This window comes from Molossus molossus, unplaced genomic scaffold, assembly GCF_014108415.1.
Source record: "Molossus molossus isolate mMolMol1 unplaced genomic scaffold, mMolMol1.p scaffold_m16_p_1, whole genome shotgun sequence".
Lineage (NCBI taxonomy): Eukaryota > Metazoa > Chordata > Mammalia > Chiroptera > Molossidae > Molossus > Molossus molossus.
In genome coordinates, this window is record NW_023425344.1 from 85981382 (window position 1) to 86005050 (window position 23669).

The 23669-nt window shown below is 41.0% G+C and overlaps 1 protein-coding gene and 1 non-coding gene across 3 annotated transcripts; both read left to right on the forward strand.

Moving 5' to 3' along the window:
• The first annotated feature begins 3404 nt into the window (after positions 1 to 3404).
• Positions 3405 to 16283, forward strand: OSTC (oligosaccharyltransferase complex non-catalytic subunit). 2 transcript variants are annotated; one of them, XM_036265790.1, is made up of 4 exons: positions 3405 to 3596; positions 7661 to 7754; positions 9329 to 9526; positions 15721 to 16283. In XM_036265790.1, the coding sequence occupies exons 1-4, from the start codon at positions 3458 to 3460 to the stop codon at positions 15737 to 15739; spliced, it is 450 nt and encodes a 149-aa protein (XP_036121683.1). In that variant the 5' UTR covers positions 3405 to 3457; the 3' UTR covers positions 15740 to 16283. The 2 variants fall into 2 exon arrangements, with proteins under 2 accessions (XP_036121683.1, XP_036121690.1); XM_036265797.1 differs by lacking the exon at positions 9329 to 9526 and having other exon boundaries at positions 15721 to 16257.
• Positions 4183 to 4315, forward strand: LOC118622407. The gene has a single exon (XR_004958058.1). It is a non-coding gene; the product is annotated as a small nucleolar RNA SNORA41 (small nucleolar RNA).
• Positions 16284 to 23669: the final 7386 nt, after the last annotated feature.

Here is a 23669-nt window from a genome sequence, read left to right on the forward strand (position 1 = left end):
TGATTGGGGAAAGAAGATGATGGATGTCCATGAGATAGGTCATCTTATCCATCAGATTATGAATATTCTTCTCTACATAGGTTGCTCTTTGGTAAGTATTCACCTGAGGGCATAGATATCTTCACAGTTTGAACCTATAGAGAAAGATCTATTCACGCACCTATTCTCCTGACCTTAACATTTCTCCAGTTGAATTCCCTGGCCAGCCAGCCAGCCAAATAATTAGCCCCTGACCATGAATCACTGTAGACCCATCACTCTGACCATTATTCCTTCCAGAAAAAAATGAACAGTCAGATACACTGCTAAAAGTCTGCCCACTGAGAAGATTTTCACTCATCACTTCACTTAGTGTCCTCTCCCCCAAGTGAGGCTACAGTGCAAATCCCATCAGCTTTCAGATCGTGCCAGCACACTGTGTAGAACTATCTGTAAAGTGAGCCCCCATTTTTTTCTTCTTCATAATGCCACATGTATAGGTTGAGAGAGAAGAGGCAATATGGCAGGAATGTAGGCCATCTGTATCTGGATTATCTCTCAAGTAATTTCCATGTACCTTCAAGACCTACTTGAGCCTGATCTCCTGCATAAAAGTTTCATCGGATGATGGAATGCTGTGTGGACTCCCACATTTATGGGTTGATAGGTGAGACAATGCCAAATTGGTGATGGATAGTTCAGGTTTCATGGTCAATAGTTTAGTCTCTACTAAGGCCCAGTGGCAAGCCAGAAGCTATTTCTCAAAGGAGAATATTTATTTGCAGAAGATGGCATAGGTTTTCTCCAGAAGTCCAGGGCTCTGTGCTGTTATTCATCTAAAGGGGCTTGTCAAAAGCTCTGTAGAGCATCCCTATCTGCCAAAGACATAACAAGTAATATTAGATCTGCTAAGTGTTATGGTTCAAATGACAGAGCAGTTTGCTCAACAGGCTGGACCTGTTGCAGAGCCTTCACTTGTTCTGGGTCCCACTCAGAACCAGCAGCTTATTGCATTACTCAGTAAAGAGGTAAAAATCATATGACCAAATGAAGTATATGCTGCCTCCAAAATCCTGAGTGGGTCCCTAAACATTGTATGTCTTTCTTAGTGGAAGGTGGAGTCAGATGTACTATATATCCCTTACCTTGGAAGGGATCTCTCTCGTGTTACAGACTACTTGGATCCTACAAGTTTCACTGAGGGTCCTCTGATGTTTATTTTGCTTACTTTCTTGGAACAAACTTACATTTTGAAACAGAGTAAAAAAGTGACAGTGGTAATTCAACATATAGATAAATGTGATCTGACTTGGCAGTTTCATTTTTCATTAAAAATTTTAAAACTTCTTTGTATTTTCCACAATGTATAGAATTATTTGGTCCTAAAATATACAGGAAGAAGGATTAGTATATAAACTTATCCCACTTTAAATATCTTAAATCTGTCTTATGTTAGGGCAATTGCCTTTAGGTGTCATCTAATTACAGACCATACTATATTTTTGCATTTACTTCACTTCCCAAGCTTCAGTTTTGTAATATGTAAAGTGGTGATAATACCATTTAGTTAATAGAATTGTCATGAAGACTAAATAAGAACCAATGTAAATCACTTAACATAGTATCTGCCAAGTAGTGATTAATTGATGTTTGTTTCCTTCCTAAAGCTATAAAAGAAGCTTAAAAGTTTTTATTTTTATTCATTTTTCAAGGCAATATATTTTTAATTGTTCCAAAGTTTTCTTTCTTTATAAAAGCATGGGAAGTTCAAAACATTCTGCTTTATAGTTTCCAGAAAAACTTCCTATGTATAAATACTGATTCTGATGTAAACGCATTTCATTATTGGTGTTATTAGTGACCCCTTCATAATTTAAGATCAGTGTACTCTCCTTAATACAAAGCTCAATAAGACTCAGTGGAGACTCTAACTATTAAACCATAAGATCAGCAAGCTTCATCTGTATTTAGAATTAGATATTGCAATGTTTTATAAATATTTTCATTATTATGGGTTTTAAACAATTTCTCAATAATTGAGACATCAATTAAATGTGTAGAACCAATTCATGTAATCCTCGGAAAACCAGGGGCTCAGTAACAAACCAACAAAGAAAAACATGAAAACATTGGCTTGATAAAGTTATCCATCTGTACTGGATTTATATAACCAGTCACTTTTAACTCTTACTTCAAAAGGAAATTGACATTTGCAGAATCTTAAGAGAGTGTAGAAGAAAAAAAAAGCAAAAAACGAACAGAAAATGAAACACTTTTCAGGCCATTTAGTCCAACCCCAAAGACTAACTAACTCATCATATATTTTCATCAGTTGGATTGAGAATGTAGTACAGGCAAGAGATGCTGTGGCTGCCAATAGAGTGGTAGCAATGGAATGGTGAGAAGTGGATGAATTAAAGATATTTTTGGCCCTGGCCAGTTTGGCTCAGCGGTTAGAGCAGCGGCTTGCTGTCCCTAGAGACCCGGGTTTGGTTCCTGCTAAGGGCACATACCTCAGTTGCAGTTTGTCCCCGGCCCTGGTTGTGTAGTGCGGGTGTGTGTCCTTTTCACATTGATGTCTCTCTCTCTCTCTCTCTCTCTCTCTCTCTCTCTCTCTCTCCTCTCTCTCTCTCCCCCCTCCCCCACTCTATCTGAACAACATATCCAAAAATGTCCTCGGGTGAGGATAAAAAAAAGATATTTTTGGTAGTAAAGATAAAAAATACCTGCTGATATTTTGGATGTGGAGGTTTAATCAAGAGAGCAAGTAGGCTGATTTCAAGATTTTCTGCCTGAAAGATTTTCCGCCCTAAAGATGGCTGAGAGAGGAGAGGACACGGGTTATCTAAAATAGTATTTTGGTTACTTAAGGTTATCAATTTTAGGCGTCCTGTGGAGATGTCCTCTTGACATTTGTGATAGATCTAGACTGGATTTTTAAAAAATGCCGATATTATATTATTTTAGCAATTATTAATAACAATTACTATTATTACTATCGCCACTAATGCATCAGGAAGTAAAAGCTCAGCAACTTAGGACTTTCGCAAGCTCTTAAAAAAACACTAATAAGAAAGGCAGACGTTTCCAAACATTCCCATTCATCCTCCAGCTCTGGGAACCTAGAGCGCCCAGGTCCAATCAGCTTTCCAATCCTTAGCGTCAGCAAGTGGGCGGGCTCATGTGGCTGGGCCACGTCAGAAGTCATGCAGGTCCTTGAAGGTCTATAAACTACATGTTAATTTATTGGCAATAAATGAGATTATCATTCAAATTTATGGAAAAATATTCAATAATACATCATTTTAAATATTGTCGTTTAAAAAGTAGGTTTTTATTTTCTTCTGTAGATATATAAACTGCCTCTAGGAGTTGCAGACCTGCCGTTTCCTCCAGTGCGCACGCGCGGAGGAAAGGAAGGACTGGCCTGTTTCCGGGTGGCGCGTGGGACTTCAGAGCTGCCCTTGCCACCACCAACATGGAGACTCTGTACCGAGTCCCATTCTTAGTGCTGGAATGCCCCAACCTGAAGCTGAAGAAGCCGCCGTGGGTGCACATGCCCTCGGCCATGACGGTGTACGCCCTGGTGGTGGTGTCTTACTTCCTCATCACCGGAGGTAACTCGGGCTGGCGGGGGCTCGACAGGCGCCGAGGTGTGGAGAGCCCACCGGCCCGCGGGCGGCTGTTCCGCCGACTGTCCGCCCGGGGCAAGCATCGCTCTGCTCCTGATCATCTCAGAGGGTGGAGGGAAGTTCTGGGGTCTCAAGTATTAACAGCCAGAGGTTTATTTGCCCTCATACCCTGCCTTTTATCTCGACAGCACTTGTGTTCTCACATCTATTGCTTTTCTCCTCCTTCACCTGTTAGCCTAGGGGTCCCAGCCGAATGTGTTCCTCAAGGCCAGGTGGTGGTTTGACAACCTGGGCAAGTCTAGTCTGGCTCCTTTTACTTCCATGGTGAGACACGGGACCTGTACCGTTTCTTTGTCTCGGGCCCCTGGAACCTTGGGAGAGACAAGAATTCTTGAGTTTGTTAGCTCAGACCTTAGGGTTCAGATCAGCACTGAATATGAATGGAATTTTCCCAAACCACTGTTTTTATTAATATTGGAGGTTGGAGCTAGACTTGCAGATGATATTGTATTTCAGAGAGAAGTTGACAATGTAAAGAACAAGGAAAAGAACATTACTATTAAAAACTTATTTCCACAGCTACTGGTCTGCAGCTGTTCCTATGGTGGCGGTTGTGGCATTCCTCTGTGGGAAAGAAATTGTTACACAGTTTAGCACCTCTTTCTGAGCAAAACAGAAAGTGGGCATATGTGTGACAAACACAAGGTGTAAAAAAACAAAAATCTTCGGATGAATTTTTTATCACGTTCTTTTCAAATACAGAAAGTTGCTAAAGGGGCGTTGCTTTGTGTAGTGGTGAGCTGGCAATCCAGCCACGGTCTTTTCAGAGCCACCACCCTTTCAAACCACAGTTCCAGACTGTGCTGCTTTAGATTTTGGGAAGTGGGTACTTAATTTGGAGATGATAGAATTCAAGTTTCTACAGGTTAGGGACAGTTAAAGTGGTTCTCCTTTTAAGGTAATGGCCAGAGACATCGTCATTTTCATAGAGGTTTTGTGAGAACAGTTGTGCCGAAGAGGGAAGAATCTGGAACTGTGAGGTCTTTGTTCTAGAATGTATCTTTGAATTACAGCCCCCACCTCCATAACTGACAATTTACTTATGCTCCTTTAAATAAATTAAATTTTAAATATTTTTTATGTTGGTAAAATACTATCCTGGCTTTGCAGTAGTATTAACATTCGCTCAGCACTTGAATAGGTACTGTACTGAATAAACAAAATTTAAAATGCATGTGGCTTTTTTTTGGCTAAGTAATAGAGTCTTCAACGGGCTTTTATCTGCTACTCCTTTTCCTGTAACTCTTACCTCCCTTGGAGCCAGAGCCTTTGCTAGAAGCCTCACAGTTTTCATTCTGGCTACCTCTTCCAAGTTGATCGTTGTATGGGGGAGATTTTCTGCCCCAGCCCCTGGGGAAAAGGTCATGCAGTGTCTCATACGAGGGATCGGTTTTGCCACTTGAAAGGAATCTCTTCAAAAAACCGGGTGTACCTTTATAAATAAACCGTTTATTGTAGAGAAATATTCAGCAAATAATGTATTGAGTCCCTATTAAATTCCAGTCACCAGGTACTGGGGACAACAATGAATGAAACAGTTAAGGACCCTGCCCTCCTGAAGCTTATAATGTCATGGTTGAGACATGTTAAATATCACATGAAATTTTTTGTTGCACTATTTTTTTTCACTGCAAAAATGCCACAGATGCATTGAAGGAAAAGAACAGGAGATTATGAGAAAATAATGGGAGTTGGGAATATCATTTACATTGGGGTGTGGTTGCTGAGGAAATGACATGTTAGCCAAAATCTGATGGATTGGAGGAAAGTGTATATACCAGGCAGAGGGACTGAGAGACCAATTAGATGGGTTTTGTAGTTGACTTAGACCAGACTAGGTTGGTAGGCAGTGGAGATGGGGAAAAATACAATGAAAGATTATTTGGAAGTAGATTCAGGAGGTCTTGATGGATTGGTTGGATGTAAGGGGAGAATGAAGTGTGAAGGAATCTTAACTGGTGTCTGGTTTGAGCATCTGAGCATGCCCTTTTTCTGAGATTGAAGAAATGAAGTCTTTTTTGGTGGAGAAGGATGAACCGGAGGTCACTTCAAGATATGTATAATAATTGGACATAGCCAACTATAATTAGTTGGCTATGTGAATTTACAGGTATGAATAGCACTGAGAAAAGAGGTCTGTGTTGAAGTTGGTCAATACAAATGTCAGATCTTGAAGAGCATTGTCAAAGCCCCTGTTCTGGGGGAACTTACATTTAATTCTAATGGTGCTAACATTAATTGATAGGTGTTGGCACTTTGAGAGTCATTAGCACATAGAATTGAAAGTTGTGGGAAGGTATGAGTTCAGTTTGGGAGAATGTAGAAAAAGTGGACAGTGGATTAAGCCCTAAGGAACTTTCAACACTTCGTGGTTTTATAGAAGAGGAGACTCTGCTAGAGAGGTAGCAAGAAATAATGGACAGGAGTGTTACAATAGCCATGAAAAGCCATTTTTCCTTCCAAGAAAATGGGATTGAGTGCTGCTGGGAAACTAAAATGAGACCTGAAAGTGGCCATTGGATTAAACAACATCGAGGTCATAGGCAACCCTAGCAAGAGTGTTATCAGTGGTGGCAGAAGTCAGATTGGAGGGAGTTGAATGAAGGGTGAGTGAGGAAGGGGGGACAGCAAATTTGCTAATCCCCCCCCCCCCCCCCCAGGAAGCCTGACTCCCTTTCTAAAAGGAAACAGAAATGGGATGTTAGCTAGAATGATCTGGAGTCAACGGAATGTTGATGGTAGGGAAAGACAGGTTGAAAATACCGGAGAGAAGAGATATCCAAAGGAACAAGGTCTCTGAGAAGGCAAGAGGGATAGAGTCCTGATAATCGGAGAAGGGATTCTTCCTTGATGGGGCCGGAGGGAAGGAGGTGTGGATAGATGCAGATACCAGTTTGTACATGGGGGAAGAGGGATTAGGGAATTCTAATATGATTGGTTTATTAGTGAGGAGTGAGACATAGTCTGTGTTTAAGAAAAGCTGAAAGTGAGGATGTTGGAGAACAACGGAGAAAACATGTTGACAATGGAGATTCAAAAAACTTAAAATGATAATAGACATTAATAATGATCATGAGCCTGGCTGGTGTGGCTCAGTGGTTGAGCGTCAGCCCATGCACCAAGAGGTTGCCGGTTCGATTCCTGGCCAGGGCACATGCCCATGTTGTGGGCCTGGATCCCCAGTGGGGGGCATGCAGGAGGCAGCCAGTCGATGTTCTCTCTCATCCATGTTTCTCTCTGTGTCTCTCCCTCTCCCTTCCTCTCTCTCAAAAATTAATAAAGAAAAAAATTTTAAAGAAATGATCATGAGCCCTGGCCGGTTTGTCTCAGCGGTTAGAGTGTCCGCCTGCGGTCCTGAGAGACCCGGGTTCGGTTCCCGCTAAGGGCATGTACCTTGGTTGCAGTTTGTCCCCGGCCCTGGATGGTCGTGCGGGTGGCAGCCACTCGATGTGTCCCTTTCACATCGATGTTTCCCTCTCTCTCTCTCTCTCTCCCTCCCACTCTATCTGTACAAAAAATGGAAAAATGTCCTCGGGTGAGGATAAAAAAAAAAAAAGAAATGATCATGAATCTCTAGTGCTAATGATGTGATTTTAAATGTTTTACATTTAAGCAAGAAAATTTCTCTAGTAGTTCTCAATTTATAGAAACAAATCCAAACTTAGTGGAACTTTGTCTTGAACTGAAATATAATCTTTAATGCTAAATCTGCTTTATTGTGGAGTCATTCTTGAGTATTAGAAACAGTTATTAAATGAATTTATTTTATGAAGTACTCTTTTAAAGATAACATTGTTTTACAAGTCATTCTAAAGTATTGAGTTGAATTTCTGAGTGGTTTTATCTGAAGTTTAGATAATTAGCTGGGCCTCATTTGATTATAATACTATATCAAAGCAGTCCTATTTAAATATAAATGAGCCTTTAGAGAGACAAGAACGAATCCTATTCGAAATTCAATCTAATCTCTACTGTTATCTTTCATATAGGAATAATTTATGATGTTATTGTTGAACCTCCAAGTGTTGGCTCTATGACTGATGAACATGGGCATCAGAGACCAGTGGCTTTCTTAGCCTACAGGTAAAAGATACCCTATTTTGAATGATTTGGTGGTGGGAAGGAAGTTGCTGGGCCATGCCTGCCTGTTTAAAAAAGTAGTGAAACTGTGGAGTTTGTAGCTATTTTAAAATGCTAAATTCAGAAATGGCAGGAAGTGAGCAGGAGTAAGAGATGTATGTTACCTATTCATTTATTAGGAAATAACATATTTCACAATGATATGATCACTTATTTTAAGGAGGGTATCAATTTAAAATACATACGTAGAATATTCTGGGATTTAGCAAACCAGTTTGTCAGTGAAGCTTTATTGGAACTGGGGATGCCCGTTTGTATACCATCTGTGGCTGCTTTCAAGCTACAGTGGTAAGTGTGGCCCAAACCATATGACCTGTATTGTGCCACGTGGCCATTTAAGAAATATATATTATTAACTAAGAAACATAGCTTTTGAGACCTGGGAGTTCCATGTCAGCAATGAAATACTGTTCCAGTGTGGTTTGGTTCACTTGAGCAGTGCTTATTGCATTGCTTTGTACAATACACCTGATAACTGTCCACTTAAACATAGTTAGTCTATATTTGTATTTATACCTTACATTAATGGTATTCTCTGCATAGGATATTCCTGGAAAGATTATTGTGATTCTTTGGGGAGGAGATCTAGATGACAGGCGATCTTGTTGGTAGGGAAACCTTTGACAGTGTCATCATTTGTGCTGTTTGAACTTGGTGCATGTATTGAGCTTTCAATTGAAGCAATTAGTTAACAAAAAAAATATGTACCTTCCTTGCATATACCTATGTATAAATCATCCCTTTAACAAAGAGATTTGCTTTTACGGGTCCATGAACTCTAAAAATCAGATACAGATAATGCACAAAAATTTGCACATAATGATAGGGGTTTATAGATCACTGGGAGTCCTTGTGGGGGTTCATGGAGCCTTAGTTAAGATAACACTTTGAAACTAGAGATTTATTAATTATTAAACTTTTACAGAACTATTTCTAACCAGTTCAAAATTAATTTGAAATTGATAGAAATTTAAATAGCATCTCTCTCTCTCTCTCTCTCTTTTTTTTTTTGGGTATGTGCCTCTAGTGAGAACTGAACCCAGGACTCCCTGGTCCGCAGGCTGATGCTCCAACTGCTGAGCCATACCAGCCAGGGCTAAATAGCATAACTTTTAAAAGCTAAACTAAAGTTCTGGGTAAAAGATTCACATGCATACAGTAATTGACCTTTTAAGCTAATAATTACAATGTGAGTATTGATCTTCATAGACAGTTGTGTTAGTTGAGGTTTTAGAGCTCCTTTGGACATATGCTTCATGAATACAAAGCTTTTTGTTTTGTTCACTGTTTTAGCCCAAGAACCTAGAATTATACTTGATACATAATAGGTTCTCAATAAGCATTTGTTGAAATGAATATCCAGAAATGTAGTAAAATAGTTGTAAGGGCTAGAATAAAAAATTAGTACAAAAATGTTTAGCAGAAATGGGAATTTCAATCTAAGGAAAAAGTTTTTTGTTTTTCTGGGAAAACAAAATGTTTTTATTTTTTATTTTGCTGTGGTCTTTCTTTTTCAGAGTAAATGGACAATATATTATGGAAGGACTCGCATCCAGCTTCCTGTTTACAATGGGAGGTTTAGGTTTCATAATCCTAGACCGATCCAATGCTCCAAACATTCCAAAACTCAATAGATTTCTTCTTCTATTCATTGGATTCGTCTGTGTCCTATTGAGTTTTTTCATGGCTAGAGTATTCATGAGAATGAAATTGCCGTAAGTTATTAAGTACTTTGTGTAATCAGCAACTTTACTTTTGTTGCAAATTAGTAAAATAATTACCTAGATCACATACAATTATAGATTGAATTTAACTCATTTAAACAGATGAAAATTCTGAGAACTAAAAAAATTGTGACTTGCTCAAGGTTATAGCTAACACTAGTAGCAAAATTGAGACCAATAGGTCTTCCTGATGCATGTTCATGAGAAAACCTAGTTATTTTGCTGTAGCATCACTGACAACTGTTTCTCTAACGTGCTTGTTGATTAATCTGTAACATAGGAGATTCTAGTAGTAATGGTGATAGTAGTGAATATATTCAAGATATTAATTGCTGCTGCTCTTTGATGTTAGTATGAGGAAAACCCATAAAGCCTTGGATGGGAAAGGGGAGGTGCCTTCCCAGAAAGATGGGAAAGGGATTTTTTATTCCAATGGGGGCAGAAAAAGAGGAGGCTAGAGTACCTATATCTGCCCCTGTTGGAAAAGGTATACTGGAAGAGTATATGGAAGAAGCTGAAGTTTTCCATTGCCGAACAAGAAAGGAGGGGACTCCCAGAGAGGATAAGGAGGCTATTAGAAATTAACAACCCAAACAGAAGGAACCTTTGGAGACACAGCAGAACAGAAGTGAGCTGGTTTTGCCTGTAGAACCAGATTTGTTCTCATTCTACCTATGCTTCCCGTTCTTCCTTATGGTTTTAGGCCCTCTCCTTAGGATCTGAGTGTTTTTCTTTTAGCTCACGCATTTGACTGTTAGGATAATAGAGCTATCCACTACTTACTAAAATGCTTTGATAAGTGTTTAATTCTCTGGATTGCCTCCATTTTACTTTTGCAGTTATTTGTATAAACATTTGTCTTCCTGTCCCCATTCAGAAGGCATTATCCAAGATTGTTAACTAAGTCAACAAGAGGAAATAGGCTAAGTCTCTGGGTTTCAGATGTGGATTATGTTTAGGTATAATCAAAGCAGAACAATGATCCAAGCAGAAAATTGCTTCTTTCTGTAACTTGTCATGCAGGTAACTCTAGTATTTAAATTTTTGGAAGGCAGGAATTGATGGTTCCCTCTTTGATGTGATTTCTCAGCTACAGCTACTAATGCCTGTAGATGTAGAGTGGGGAGAAACAGTGGACAGTTTTAGAAAAGAAAGCGAACAGTGTTGCATTTTCTGGAATATTAGCAGGCCTCAAACAGCAGTGAGCCAGGTTTGTGAGCCTATGTGTTGCACACAGTAAGGTTGTGTCTGTACCACTAGCAAGGAGGGGAGGTGTCGTCATTCTTGCACTTGTGTTATCTTTGACCCCAACCATATATAAACAACTTGATACATAAGGGGAAGAACAACAACCAGACATTTAAAAACACCAGTGACCATGGAATTTCTCAGATTAGATAGTTGCTGGCATCTGAGCTAGGATGGCTGTGCTAGGAGATGCGGTGTTGGACTGTTTCACAAAAAGTTTATCTTCTTTAGCAAGAGTTACCATTAAAAAGGAGAAGACTAGAGCAGTGAAGTGTTACTACTAGTTTTATAGTTTCTGATTTATACTTTTTTTTTATTCTCACCTGAGGACTTTTTTTTTTTTTTTTTGCATTTATCTTTAGATAGAGCAGGAGGGAGAGAGGAAGGAAGAGAGAGAGAGAAACATCGATGTGAGAGAGACACCGAGTGGCTGCCACCCACACGACCCCAACCAGGGCCAGGGACAAACTATAACAGAGGTACATGCCCTTAGCGGGAACCAAACCCGGGTCTCTCCGGTCTGCGGGCTGACACTCTAACCGCTGAGCCAAACCGGCCAGGGCTGATTTATGCTTTTTCAAAGACCTGATGTCTCCCTACTGATAAAATTTTATAAGTGAAAACGTGGCTTTGATGCCTTGTCTTTTGAAGAAACATGGATGCTAATAAAATATAACTATTTTTGACTATTTGCATAAATGATAATACATTTAAAATGAAAAATCACATTTTAGTGCCTGATATTTTTATTGTACTAGCACAGAAGGGTGATTTTCATTTTGAAAATAAAAATGTTCTATAATTCATGAGATAATGTATGTGAAGTGTATGTGTGAGGTACTTTTTAAATGTACACAGGCTCAAAGAAGTCATGTTTGTACACTGGGTAGAAGACTTTGGTACAGATTTGTACTTGGTTCTTATAAAATGTAATGAATGATTATTAGTTTCTCTTTAGCTTCCACCATTAGGGTATTTTTGACCTAATGGAAAAAATCTTAAAATTAAAAAAATAAAAGATGGCCTGCTATGTCATGGTGTAATGACCTAAAATTAGGCAAAAAGTTTGGTTGGGAGAGGAGGGTTGGGTTCCTACATTTATAGCTATATAAATAGATACCATTACATAACTGCAGACCAAAGGTGTGCTTTGCTCAGACAGGCAAAAATTGCCATTTTAGTAATTTGTACTAGTGTTTATTTAGCCTGATGAGAAAAACTAGGGAGCCCTTGAGTAAATCCTAAGGTCACGAGATTAGTTCAGAAAAGAAGTTTCCTTAAGAAGAGGAAGGAAATGAAAAATAAGGAATTAGAATGTAGTAATATTTAACTTAAATTAACATAGTTTAGGGAATAGGATGATGCATATATTCAATTCTTCCATATAAGTGAAATTTAATGCTACATGTACTAAAACTTGACCTTATTTTTGGCAGACTTCTTTCAAAAGTGTTTGTTTTATTGCCTCCTTAAAATTCTCATTTGTATTTAGCAAATATTTATTACCTGATAACTATTATGTGCTGGACACTGTGAACATTAAGCATAATTTTGCCTTCTTGACTTGGGGTCATTTATACTTACATTTGTATTAAACATAGTACTATTTAGTTTATTTCCTCAGTGTAACCGGTCACTTCTTGCTGTTATCACGTTCAGTTTCATCTTTTCTTGTTCCTTTCCAGTTTGTTTATTGTTGTGAGTTGAGGAAATGAGTAACCCAACTATTTGATTGCATCTTAACTCAATCTTGCAGAAGGAGGGTGTAATGACCAGGCTTTTCCCTGGTCCTTGAAGGTATATGAGTCTCTTTCATTTGCGTCCAGGTTTGGAGCTTGACTCAAAAAGTTAAGGTCGTAGAGGCTGGCATCTGAACAAGCAGGGTTGTTGCAGTGAGTGAAACCTTGTTCTACGGTTCATTGTTAGTACAGGGGAGCAGGAATTCTAGCAAAACAAAATGCACAGCTGCTGAGGATGGTATGTGGTAGGAGGAGAGGAATTTGGAGGCCAGTTTGGGGCTTGCTGCTGCTTTGCTCTGAGACTTTGGGCTAGTTATATGGACTCTCAGATTCCAGACTTGTTCAATGAAGTTAATTATATGACTCAAGATTAAATGAGAGGGTGTTTTATGTGCTCTCAAGCATAAAATGTTAATAATAGTTATTCGTGTTTTTATTGTAAGGATAAACAGAATCCTAAAAGTTCTCTGTTTCAAATTGAATTATGGCCACTATTTTAAAAACAAATAAATAAACAAAAGAAGAAAGGGAGATTTCTGCTTTAGGATCATTGGAGGAGGTAGTGGACCAGAAGGGGCACAGTTGTGTTTTAATGCTGGTTCTTTGCTTTTGAGCAAACCATATAACTGCACTCACAGTCGTACATTCTTCAACTGCAAAGTGAGAACAATATTTGTTTCACCCACCTTTATGGGATTGTTACAAGGGCTAAAATGCAAGAGTGCATGTCATAGTGTTTTGAGAAATTTCTGTGTTAGTGTCAACCTTACATACTACAAAAGGTACTCTGAAAGAATGAATATCTTAAAATAAAGGCAGAATAGAAGCTCTTTCTAGCCCAGGCCGGTTTGGTTCAGTGGTTAGAACATTGGCCCGTGGACCAGAGAGTACTGGGTTCGGTTCTCGCTAAGGGCACGTACCTCATTTGCAGTTTGTCCCTGGCCCCAGTTGGGGTCATGTGGGTGGCAGCCACTTGATGTGTCTCTCTCACATCAATGTTTCTCTGTCTCTCTTCCTCCCTGTCTCCCTCCTGCTCTATCTGAAGATAAATGCAAAAAAAATGTCCTTGGGTGAGGATAAAAAAAATAGAAGCTCTTTCTGGCTTTTTTGTACAGTTGTTTCTTGAGTTCTTGATTTACCTATAATGCTTATATTAATCTAAGTACTTGTATTTGCTAGTAATTTTACTTGTGTGAAATTCTAACAAGTCTGAATATAATAACTAAAGAACATGACATTTTCTGGGTCACGAGAAAGGACTAAATGGTTCCAGAAGAAACTATAGTAAATGTGTTTCAACAAATTTATTTTTATTCCCTACTAAAAATAAAAATTAAAAAAAAGAAAGGAGAGAGAGAAACCGACAAATCCCAGTTATAACTTTACATGGTGTGAGGCCTTAAGCAAGTTTCCTTGTCTATTAAATGAAGACATCAGTACTGTTCTGAAGATTAAATAAGGTAATGCACAAAAAATATCTGGTACAGTGTTTGGTACATAATTAAAACTCAATAAAAAAAGAAGTATATTAGTTTATTTGCTCATTTTTTTTCTTCCAACATGGTATCTTTATAGCATTATAATATTTCTTAATGTTACCCCAATTTTTCCTAAGGTAGGAGAGGAATATGTTTGGCAGCTTGAACAAGGATTTGACCATTTCAGTACTGTTTTCCATCTAAATTTGTGTTGGCAATAATCCATGGATTTATAGTACCTAGCATAAGTCACACACTAGTTACAAGGAGGAATGCCACGGCATCTAACTATTAAGAGATCAGCGTCCGAAAGTGTGTGCAGGTGACAGGCTGCTATCCTTACGAGTCCTCAGTACTTCAGACCAAAATGTAAGCTGGCTGTTGAGTAACTTCTCCTGGTACAGATATTAGTGGACAATCTTCTTGAACTTTTTTTCTTGTGAAGTTTAGTTCCTAAAGTATGCGTTATGGGAAGTATCAGGCATTATAGTAGTAAATTTATGTGGGGTCTTCTAGGTCAGTATATATCCTAGGAGCCCCCCCCTTTTTTTATTCAGTTGTTTTCTTGGCGGGGGCATGGGTGGTGGGTGAGACGTATTGGGTTGTATCAGAGCTGTTGCAGCGGTGGTTGTGTGAGATAAAAATTCTCTCTGTACTCAGTTTGAATCAGCCAGACTGATAACAGCAGGTAAATAAGCAAGAATGGGTGCTAGGGAAATCGCATTGGCTGCACAAAGATCTAAGCCCTGTGGATCAAATGAGTCCAGAAGCTGGAAGAGAAGAGAATCACACTTCTGAGTGTCTGCTATGTACCAGGCACTGTAGTAGATCTCAACCCCGTGAAGAGTTTTGATTTCTTACCTTACAGATAAAGAAATTTGATTCTGAACTAATAGTAGCAGCTAACATTGTTGAGAGCTTAATTACCATGAGTAGCCTTACCTATAGAAATGTCAGATGCAGTGTCCAAAGGAGAGAAGTTCTGAAGGCATCAGTGGGGACAGGATATATTAAACTCTTTTTTTTATTCTCACCCAAGGATATTTTTCCATTGATTTTTTTTTTTTTAGATAGAGTGGGAGGGAGGAAGGGGGAGAGAGAGAGAAACATCCATGTGAGAGAGACACATTGATTGTTAATCCCCTTCTTAATGTGGAAAGCTTTGTACGGTCTCTTTTTTTCCCTCTCATCTTGCAGATCCTTACTAATAGGTTGCAAGGATTATTTGCAAAGGAAAACATTTGGAACTTTATAAAACCATACTTAATGCTTCAACTTAAAAGGATTCCAGGGCCTAAGTTGTACATTGAGTAGAAGGATCTCCCCTTTGATCCCCATAAAGTTTGACCTGTTTAACAGCTGCAGCTAAGGCTCCCCCTGCTGTCCGGACTTTTCCTAAAGGAGCAGAGGGCTGGGGGCCCACGCTTCTGCACACTGTTTCTCCAGGGCTCAGGTCTCATGTCCCAGGTGTGAATAGCTCCTGATCCTCCCTCCCTCTTTGGTAATGTTAGGGTTCTAAGAAAATCAAAACCAGCTTCCATTATGATTTTTGTTGCAGTTGTGAGAATCCAAAGAAAATTGATTCTGAACTAAGAACCATAAAAAGGAATAACTCAATTATATTTTCAGATTGTCATTTGATTCATTATAAAATTTGGTTGGGCACTTTGAAATGTGGCTTCCTTTTCACTTTCTGTGTTTATAAATTTTGTTTTTGTAGGGGCTATCTGATGGGTTAGAGTGCCTTTTGAGAAGAAATCTGTGGATACTGGATTTGTTCCCGCTAATGAAGTTTTAAAGACTATACCAAACCTCTGATATAAAATATGGAAAAGGATAAAAAGCAGCAGAAAAGAAGCGTGTAGTAGAAAACATGGGAAGCATTAAAGTTTGGACCATAATATCAAAGGGACAAGCTCATCACAGTGTTTTTTCTGCTGACGTACACTGATGTACCAATGATGTTAAGTGGCATTTTCTTCTCAGTTTTTAATTTCTTAAAGAAAATATACTCCATTTTTACACCTGTAATATTGAATAAAGTAATTATTTTTTACAACCCTCAACATTTTTTGGAGATGACATTTCTGGCTTTGAGAAATTAATGTAAAATGAGGTAGCAAGATCCTGTAAGCTGAGAAGTCTGGACAGCTGATCAGCTTCACCTGCGGTGCTTTGCCTTCAAACAGTGTGTGTGACAATACATTATTTCAGACGTGTATGTGAGGCTGTGTCCTGAACAGTGAGGTGTATGAAAGGAGCATAAATAAAGAATTTTTCTAATTAACAACTTTTGTGTTTGTTTCTGTTTAAAAAAAATTTTTTTTTTTTTATTGATTTTAGACAGAGAGGAGGGAGAGAGGGAGACATCGATTGGCCGCCTCCTGCATGCCCCCCACTGGGGATTTGGCCCACAACCTGGGCATGTGTCCTGACCGGGAATCAAACCAGTGACCTCTTGGTGCATGGGTCAATGCTCAACCACTGAGCCACACTGGCTGGACTTTATGTTTGTTTTTTAATGATGACATTAACCTTTTGGTCTATAATATTTAGTCCCATCTTGTGACTTGAGCTACGGTGGGTGGCCTAAAGTCTCAAAATGTAGCTGGCAGGATGCCCTGTGAGGTGGCAACTTCCCATCCCTACACGTATTCAAGCACTGGCTGCATGTCTGTGCCAGAGTTGTTGGAAATGTGATGCGTTAGATGAAAGTTCCCTTCAGGTTTTCATTTTCAGTAATTAACACACTTTGGAACACATCTGAAAACATCTCTCGACCAGTGTGGTCCTGTCCCCATTTCTGCTAGCCAGGCCTTTCGTTCTCCCTCTCTTCTCTAGTGGCCCAATCAGTTCTTATCCTAAAGTCTAAGTTTACAGGAAAGTTTTCTTTCAGGTAAAAAATTTTTTTCTAATTCCAAGGCTGATCTAAATGTAGCCATTCATTAAATTTAAAAAGAACCATTTATTCGAAAAGTTTTGAGTACCTGTTATATGTCAAGCAACACAGGATTAGTCTCTCCCCATATAGAGAAAGTCTTGTAAGGAAGGCAGATAATCAAAAGATTAAATGTCTATAAAATGTCAGATACTGATAAATGCCACAAAAATCAAGCAGGTAAGTTAATAGTTTTTACTATAGTGATGAGAGACGTGGGAAGAGATTGCTATGCTCCAGAGCTCTGAAGATGGAAAACAAGACCTGTATGTACTCACCAACTTGAAAGACTTGATTTAACTTTAATTACATTTGTATTTATTACTTTTTTAAATCCTCATCTGAGGACATGCTTACTGATTTGAGAGAGAAGGAGAGAACGCGTGGTGGAAACATCAATGCGAGAGAAACATCTGTTGATTGCCTCCTGTACACACCCTGACTGAGTATCAAACCTGCAACCTAGGTATGTGCCCTGACCAGGAAGCCAACCTTTTGTATATGGGACGATGCTCCAACCAACTGAGCCACACCAGCCAGGGCATATTTTAAAACATTAAGCTAGATGGACAGAAGATAAGTTATTAAGGCTTCAAAAGGTCTTTTCCTGAATGAATGCGTAGTAAACAGTTCCTGTTCAGCACCACCAGATGGTGCTATCAAGGTTTGGTGTATTTTTCTGTCATAACTCTTAAAGGTTTTGACTTTTATAACAAAAGTAAATTTGCTAAATACAGTGAAATACGTTTAAATAATTTTTCTGGTAAAATTGCATTTTTTTCCTTTATTGATTTTAGAGAGAGAGAGGGAGAGGGGGAGAGAAACATCGATGAGAGAGAACATTGAGTGGCCGCCTCCTACCTGCCTGCACTTAGGACTGGGCCCACAACCTGGGCATGTGCCCTGACCGGGAATCGAACTGGTGACCTCTTGGTGCATGGGTCGATGCCCACCCACTGATCCACACCAGGCGGGTGCTTTTTTTTTTTTTTTCTGTGAAGAAAATTGTACCTTGTATTGGACTTAAAACGCTTTTGTTGATGTTAAAATGTCAAGAAAGCTTGCCAAGCATGATTGACACTAGTAGAGGCAGAGATGAAGTGAATGAGAGTAAATTAATAGACTGGATTGGAAGCAAACTAGTCTCTTTAAAATTTTCACCCAAGGACATTTTTTTGCATTTATCTTGAGATAGAGCGGGATGAAAAAAGGGAGGAAGAGAGAGAGAGAAACATCGATGTGAGAGACACATTGAGTGGTCGCCACCCACACAACCCCAACTGGGGCCGGGACAGACTGCAACCGAGGTACATGCCCTTAGCGGGAACGGACCCCAGACCTCTCTAGTCCGCAGGCCGTCGTCGCTCCAACCGCTGAGCCAAACCAGCCAGGGCAGCGAACTAGTCTTTGATCTCTCACAAGATTGGCCAGGAAGTAGGTGCTACAATGGAGTTAGCAGTGCAGTTTGGTTTAGTGGAAAGAGACACTAGTGAGAAGTAAAGGAAGGATGCAGAATCAGCCCAGGAAGCTGTCATTCTGTGACGCGTAGCTGACAGGGCCGCCGTTAGCCCCGTGGGGAGCTCCGGAGCGGCGAAGACTGCCGATCGGAGGAGCAGGGTGCTGGGAGGACATCGCTAGACCCTGTACCGTTGCCTTGTCAGGCCTTTGGCCACCTCGATGTTGGCATGATCTCGGCTGCAAAGCTGAGGTGACCCTGACAGCTGGCAACGTGGTCTGAGCCACACATCTGTTTGCCAGATTTATAAAGAAAACGACCTCTTTACAGGATTGAAGTGAGAGGAGACCCTATGTATCTTGCTTATAAAAGAAAGATTAGACTATGATTGTTAATGTTTGAATTGGGAAGTGGGAGGTAACAGGTCTTCAGTAAATGGTATATTATTTCTTTTTTTTTTTTTTTTAATCCTCACCCGAGGACATTTTTCCATTTTTTGTTCAGATAGAGCGGGAGGGAGAGAGAGGAAGAGAGAGAGAGAGAAACATCGATGTGAAGGGACACATCGAGTGGCTGCCACCCGCACGACCAACCAGGGCCGGGGACAAACTGCAACCGAGGTACGTGCCCTTAGTGGGAACCGAACCTGGGTCTCTCTGTACCGCAGGCCGACGCTCCAACCGCTGAGCCAAACCGGCCAGGGTTAAATGGTATATTATTTCTAAGGTGCGAAGCTGGAATAAAGGTTATCTTCCCATTTTGCTAGTAAGGTGAGATGTGTTTGCTGTAGACAGAGCTTGAAGTAGAATCCAGGTCTTCTGCACAGCTGCATAGCAGGCCAGTTGTTTCCATCATGTGCTGCTCTTCCTTGCTACAGAAGATTGCTGTTTGAATGTAGTAATAAGCATATACTTATTTATAAAAGACAATGGCAGGTGCTGGGTTATATCACTGAGCAAGAAAAGCACAACTCTGTTCATGGGAATTTATGATTCAGTGAATCTATACCGATGGGCCAGTTCTCTGCTACGAGCTCAAGGCAGGAGCACTGAGACCCAGGTTTGGGAAGAGGTACGACTTTAAACATTTGTTCTGGAAAAGTGGGCTACTCATCTGCCTAAACATTTCAAGTACAAATTCGCCCCCCCCCCCAATTTCTTTTACTTGTTTTTCCTTGTTTTACTTATGTACTAAGTCTCTTAACTGCAAGTGAGAGAAACTGACCCAAGCTATCTTAAGCAAAGAGGGTTATTTATTAGGATATTGGAGTATTATGATGCTTGAGATGGGAATGCTGCTGAGCATTGGGAGGACCAGCATTGAGAACATGTTATGATAAGGACTCAACTGTTTATTGAGTCTCTGGGTCTATGGGTCAGCTTCATGCTTTTTTCTCTATAAAACTGGTCACTTTTATTACTCTCGGTCAGGGTGGTGAGAATCATGGCTGCCAGCTGTCTCGATCATTACATTAGACAGCTTCAGCCACTCTAGAGGAAATACTATGTTCAATAATTTTAAAAAAAGATTTTTATTGATTATTTTAGGGAGAAGGAGAGAGAGGGAGAAACATCAATGAGAAACACCCATCGCCTGCCTCCTGCACGCCCCCTACTGGAGGTTAAGCCTGCAACCCAGGCATGTGCCCTGACTGGGAATCGAACCGTTGACCTGTGGTACATGAGACCATGCTCACACTGGCCGGGCCCCTTGTTCAATATTATTTATTTATTTATCTTTATTGATTTTATTTTATTTTATTTTTTATTATTATTTTTTTTTATCCTCACCCGAGGACATTTTTCGATATTTTGTTCAGATAGAGGGAGAGGGAGAGAGAGAGAGAGAAACATCGACCTGAAAGCGACACATCGAGTGGTTGCCACCCACACGACCCAACCAGGGCCGGGGACAAACTGCAACCAAGGTACATGCCCTTAGCGGGAATCGAACCCGGGTCTCTCCGGACCGCAGGCCGACGCTCTAACCGCTGAGCCAAACCGGCCAGGGCATCTTTATTGATTTTAGAGAGAGAGGAAGGGAGAGGGAGAGAGAGCTAGATACATTGATGAGCAAGAACATGGATTGGCCGCTTCCTGCATGCCCCCCTGCTGGGGATTTGGCCCACAGCCTGGGCATGTGCCCTGAGCAGGAATCAAACTGAGACCTCTTGGTGCATGGGTCGATGCTCAACGACTGAGCCACACCAGCTGGGCTGTTCAATAATTTATAAAGGCACCTTTTTGAAGGGAAACTCCTACCCCTTATTTCATCTTTGGCTAGCCCTCCCTAACCCACTCCCCAGCCCTGCTGCACCCAGCTACCTCTTTGCAAGATTACTCAAAGTCCAGTTATTATCAAGTTTATGGAATCTAGTTCATATAGGTGAGACAACTCAAATCTTAATTTCGCTATCGGTGATGCGGTGTCCTCTAACTCCTGTTGAACCTGCCCGCGGTGGCCCATTCCATGCGCAGATCCTTTGTCTCCTAGAAAGCCATTTCCTGTTTTGCTTTGGTCCATTGGTTTCAGGCTACTCCTGGTGTCTGTATCTCGACATATATAACTGTACTATGTGCTGACAGCCAGCGTTTCAAAGATTAAAACCCCTTCCGGAGCCCCCATTTTAGGAGCCCTACCATTTCTAGCTCTTCGGGCTCACGCGTGAGGTCTGGTTCCTTTACGATCATTCTTCTCTCACTCCCTGGAGGTTGCCTGTAGTCCCTCAAAAACAAGTTTCCTGGAAGATCACGTGCTGCTTCTGGGATGCTCGTACTGAGATCGATACAGCCATTCTGGTGGCTACGTGCTTCTCATGAGCAGTGCTAACATCAGGGTGTCCGCAATGGTCACCACCCGCCTCGATGGACAATACCACGAGCGACTGGAGCTCACACTGGGGTCAGCCGGATCTGGGTTCATGCCCCAGCTCTGGCAGTTCCCAGCTGGGTCACCACGGACAAATGGTTTCACGTCGATGAGCCTCCTTTTCCTCTTAGGAAAGCGAAGCTAACAATGCCCACCTCATAGGGGTGTTCTGCGAAGTCAGTGAGGTAGCGCACAGCTCTGGAACGTTAGGTGCTCCAGAAAGGTTAGCTCTGAACTTACCTTGAGTTATTTTCCCCTTTACACCCTATAGTTGTATTTAATGCATGATTATATGTTCTTCTCTGGGGATGGGCTGGAGGAAAGGCACACACAGGTGTGTGTGATACATGTAGTTGAAGCACGAAATGTCTGCTTTTTATGTCTGCTTGAAAAAGTGTTTTGACTTACGTTGCATCCGTCGCGAGGTGGAAACAGTTTCTATGCAGCCTGCAGCATGATCCTCCACAGGACGGAAGGCTGCGGTCGATGGACGGCATCTCCTCCTCACCAAGCGCTTCTTCGGCTGCTCCTGTCGAGGATGAACCGTCGCTCAGGCCGTAAGTGCTTATGGTGGCAGTTGCTCCGCCTCAGAAAAAAGTTTTCTCTTGACAGCAGAGTGTGGGATCCAGTCTGACTGCAGAGCAGTCAAGGTGGGACCAGGTCGACAGGCTGGAACAGCTGTAATTCAGAGTCCCCAAACTGCCAAACTTTATAAACTAATATGTCAAGAAGTGAAAGTGGGGTACAGACTGACAATCCCCAGAAGAGGGGGTGGGGAGAGATAAACCACAGAACTTATATGCATGTATACATGAACAATGGACATGGACAACAAAGCTGGGGACAGGGTGGGGAGGGAAGAGGAGGGGTAATCAGTGGGGGAAAAGGGGAAACATCTGTAACAAAAATAAATTAATTTTAAAAAAGTTATCTAACCATTTTAAGCAAACGTTCACATGACACTTTATATTTGTATGAGAAACTATTTCAACTTTTAAAAAGTTCTGTTATCTCATTTAACCCCAACGAGGCCCCCATCCATCACACAGACCTCTTAAGAAGGAATAGCAGCCCTGGCCGGTTTTGCTCAGTGGTTAGAGCATCGGCCTGCAGACCAAAGAGTCTTGGGTTTGAATCCGGTCAAGGCTACCTCGGCTGCAGTTCAGTACCCGGCCCTGGTTGGGGTCATGCGGGAGGCAACCAGTCAATGTGTCTCTCTCACATCGATGTTTCTCTGTCCCTCCCACTCTCTCTGAAGATAAATGGAAAAGTATCCTCGGGTGAGGATTTTAAAAAAGAAGAAGGAATAGCAGGCCGAGTCCATGCGGAAAGGTCCATGCTGGGTACTGGATCCGTATCATTTCCAGGCACAACAATGCAGTCTCAGGTGGTACTCTGGCCCCTGGCAGCGAGCAGCTGGGAGGGAGCTGAAGTGCGCCTGGTCTAAATCCCTGGGCCTCTGCCAGCACCGCATGTGCTTTTCGTCCCATGTTCTCATTGTCTAAAAGCCCATCTTTCCCACGCGGTCAGAGGTCAGCATCCTACACACCATGAGAGGTGCGGTAGGCACTAGAAGGGGGCATGAGGATTCCCACTTGGGTTGCAGGTAATGTTTTTTTTTGATCTGGGCACCACTTAGCTTAGTGTGTGCCCTTTGGGAAATTACCCTCAGCTGTACACTTATGATGTGCACACTTTATGAATCTTGTGTTTTGTAAGTCAGTTTTTCTTTTGAAAATATGAGCTCTTATCTCCAGAATCTAACATTGTGCTCGTTAGCTGCAGTGGACAGAGTGAGCTCACACCATTTTGCTGATATACAGTGGAGAAAGGGGAGCCGAATTCGCAGAGTCAGGGAAAGTGCTGCTTCTTCTAAGAGTGTTGCTTAATCTTTTGGGTCATGGACCAATTGAGGATTTGATTAAAACTACAATAAAAATAATTGTAATCAAAGCATATACATTCTGTATCAGACACTGTGCCAAACTCTTCATATATATAATCTGTGCATAACCCTGTGAGATGGGAACCAAATCTCAGAGAGGTAAGCAATTTGACCAAGATCACACTCTAAGGAATGTTGCATTCAAGATTCACACCCAAGTTTTTCTGGCACCCAGACCCATCCCCTTAACTACCATGCACTGCTTACTTCTAGACACCGTTTTCATAAGAGTGGACTCTTTCCCCTCACATCCTCCCCCTCCAACACACACACACACACACACACACACACGCCCCCCTGCCTGTTATTTCAGAGAATTCATGAAGCTCCTGAAATACATCATCCATAGACAACTTTTTTAAAGGAACTGTTTATTGATTTTTAGAAAGAGAAGAAAGGAGAGAGAGAAACATCACAGTGAGAGTGTAACATCTATCAGCTTCCTCCTGCATGTGCCCCCTA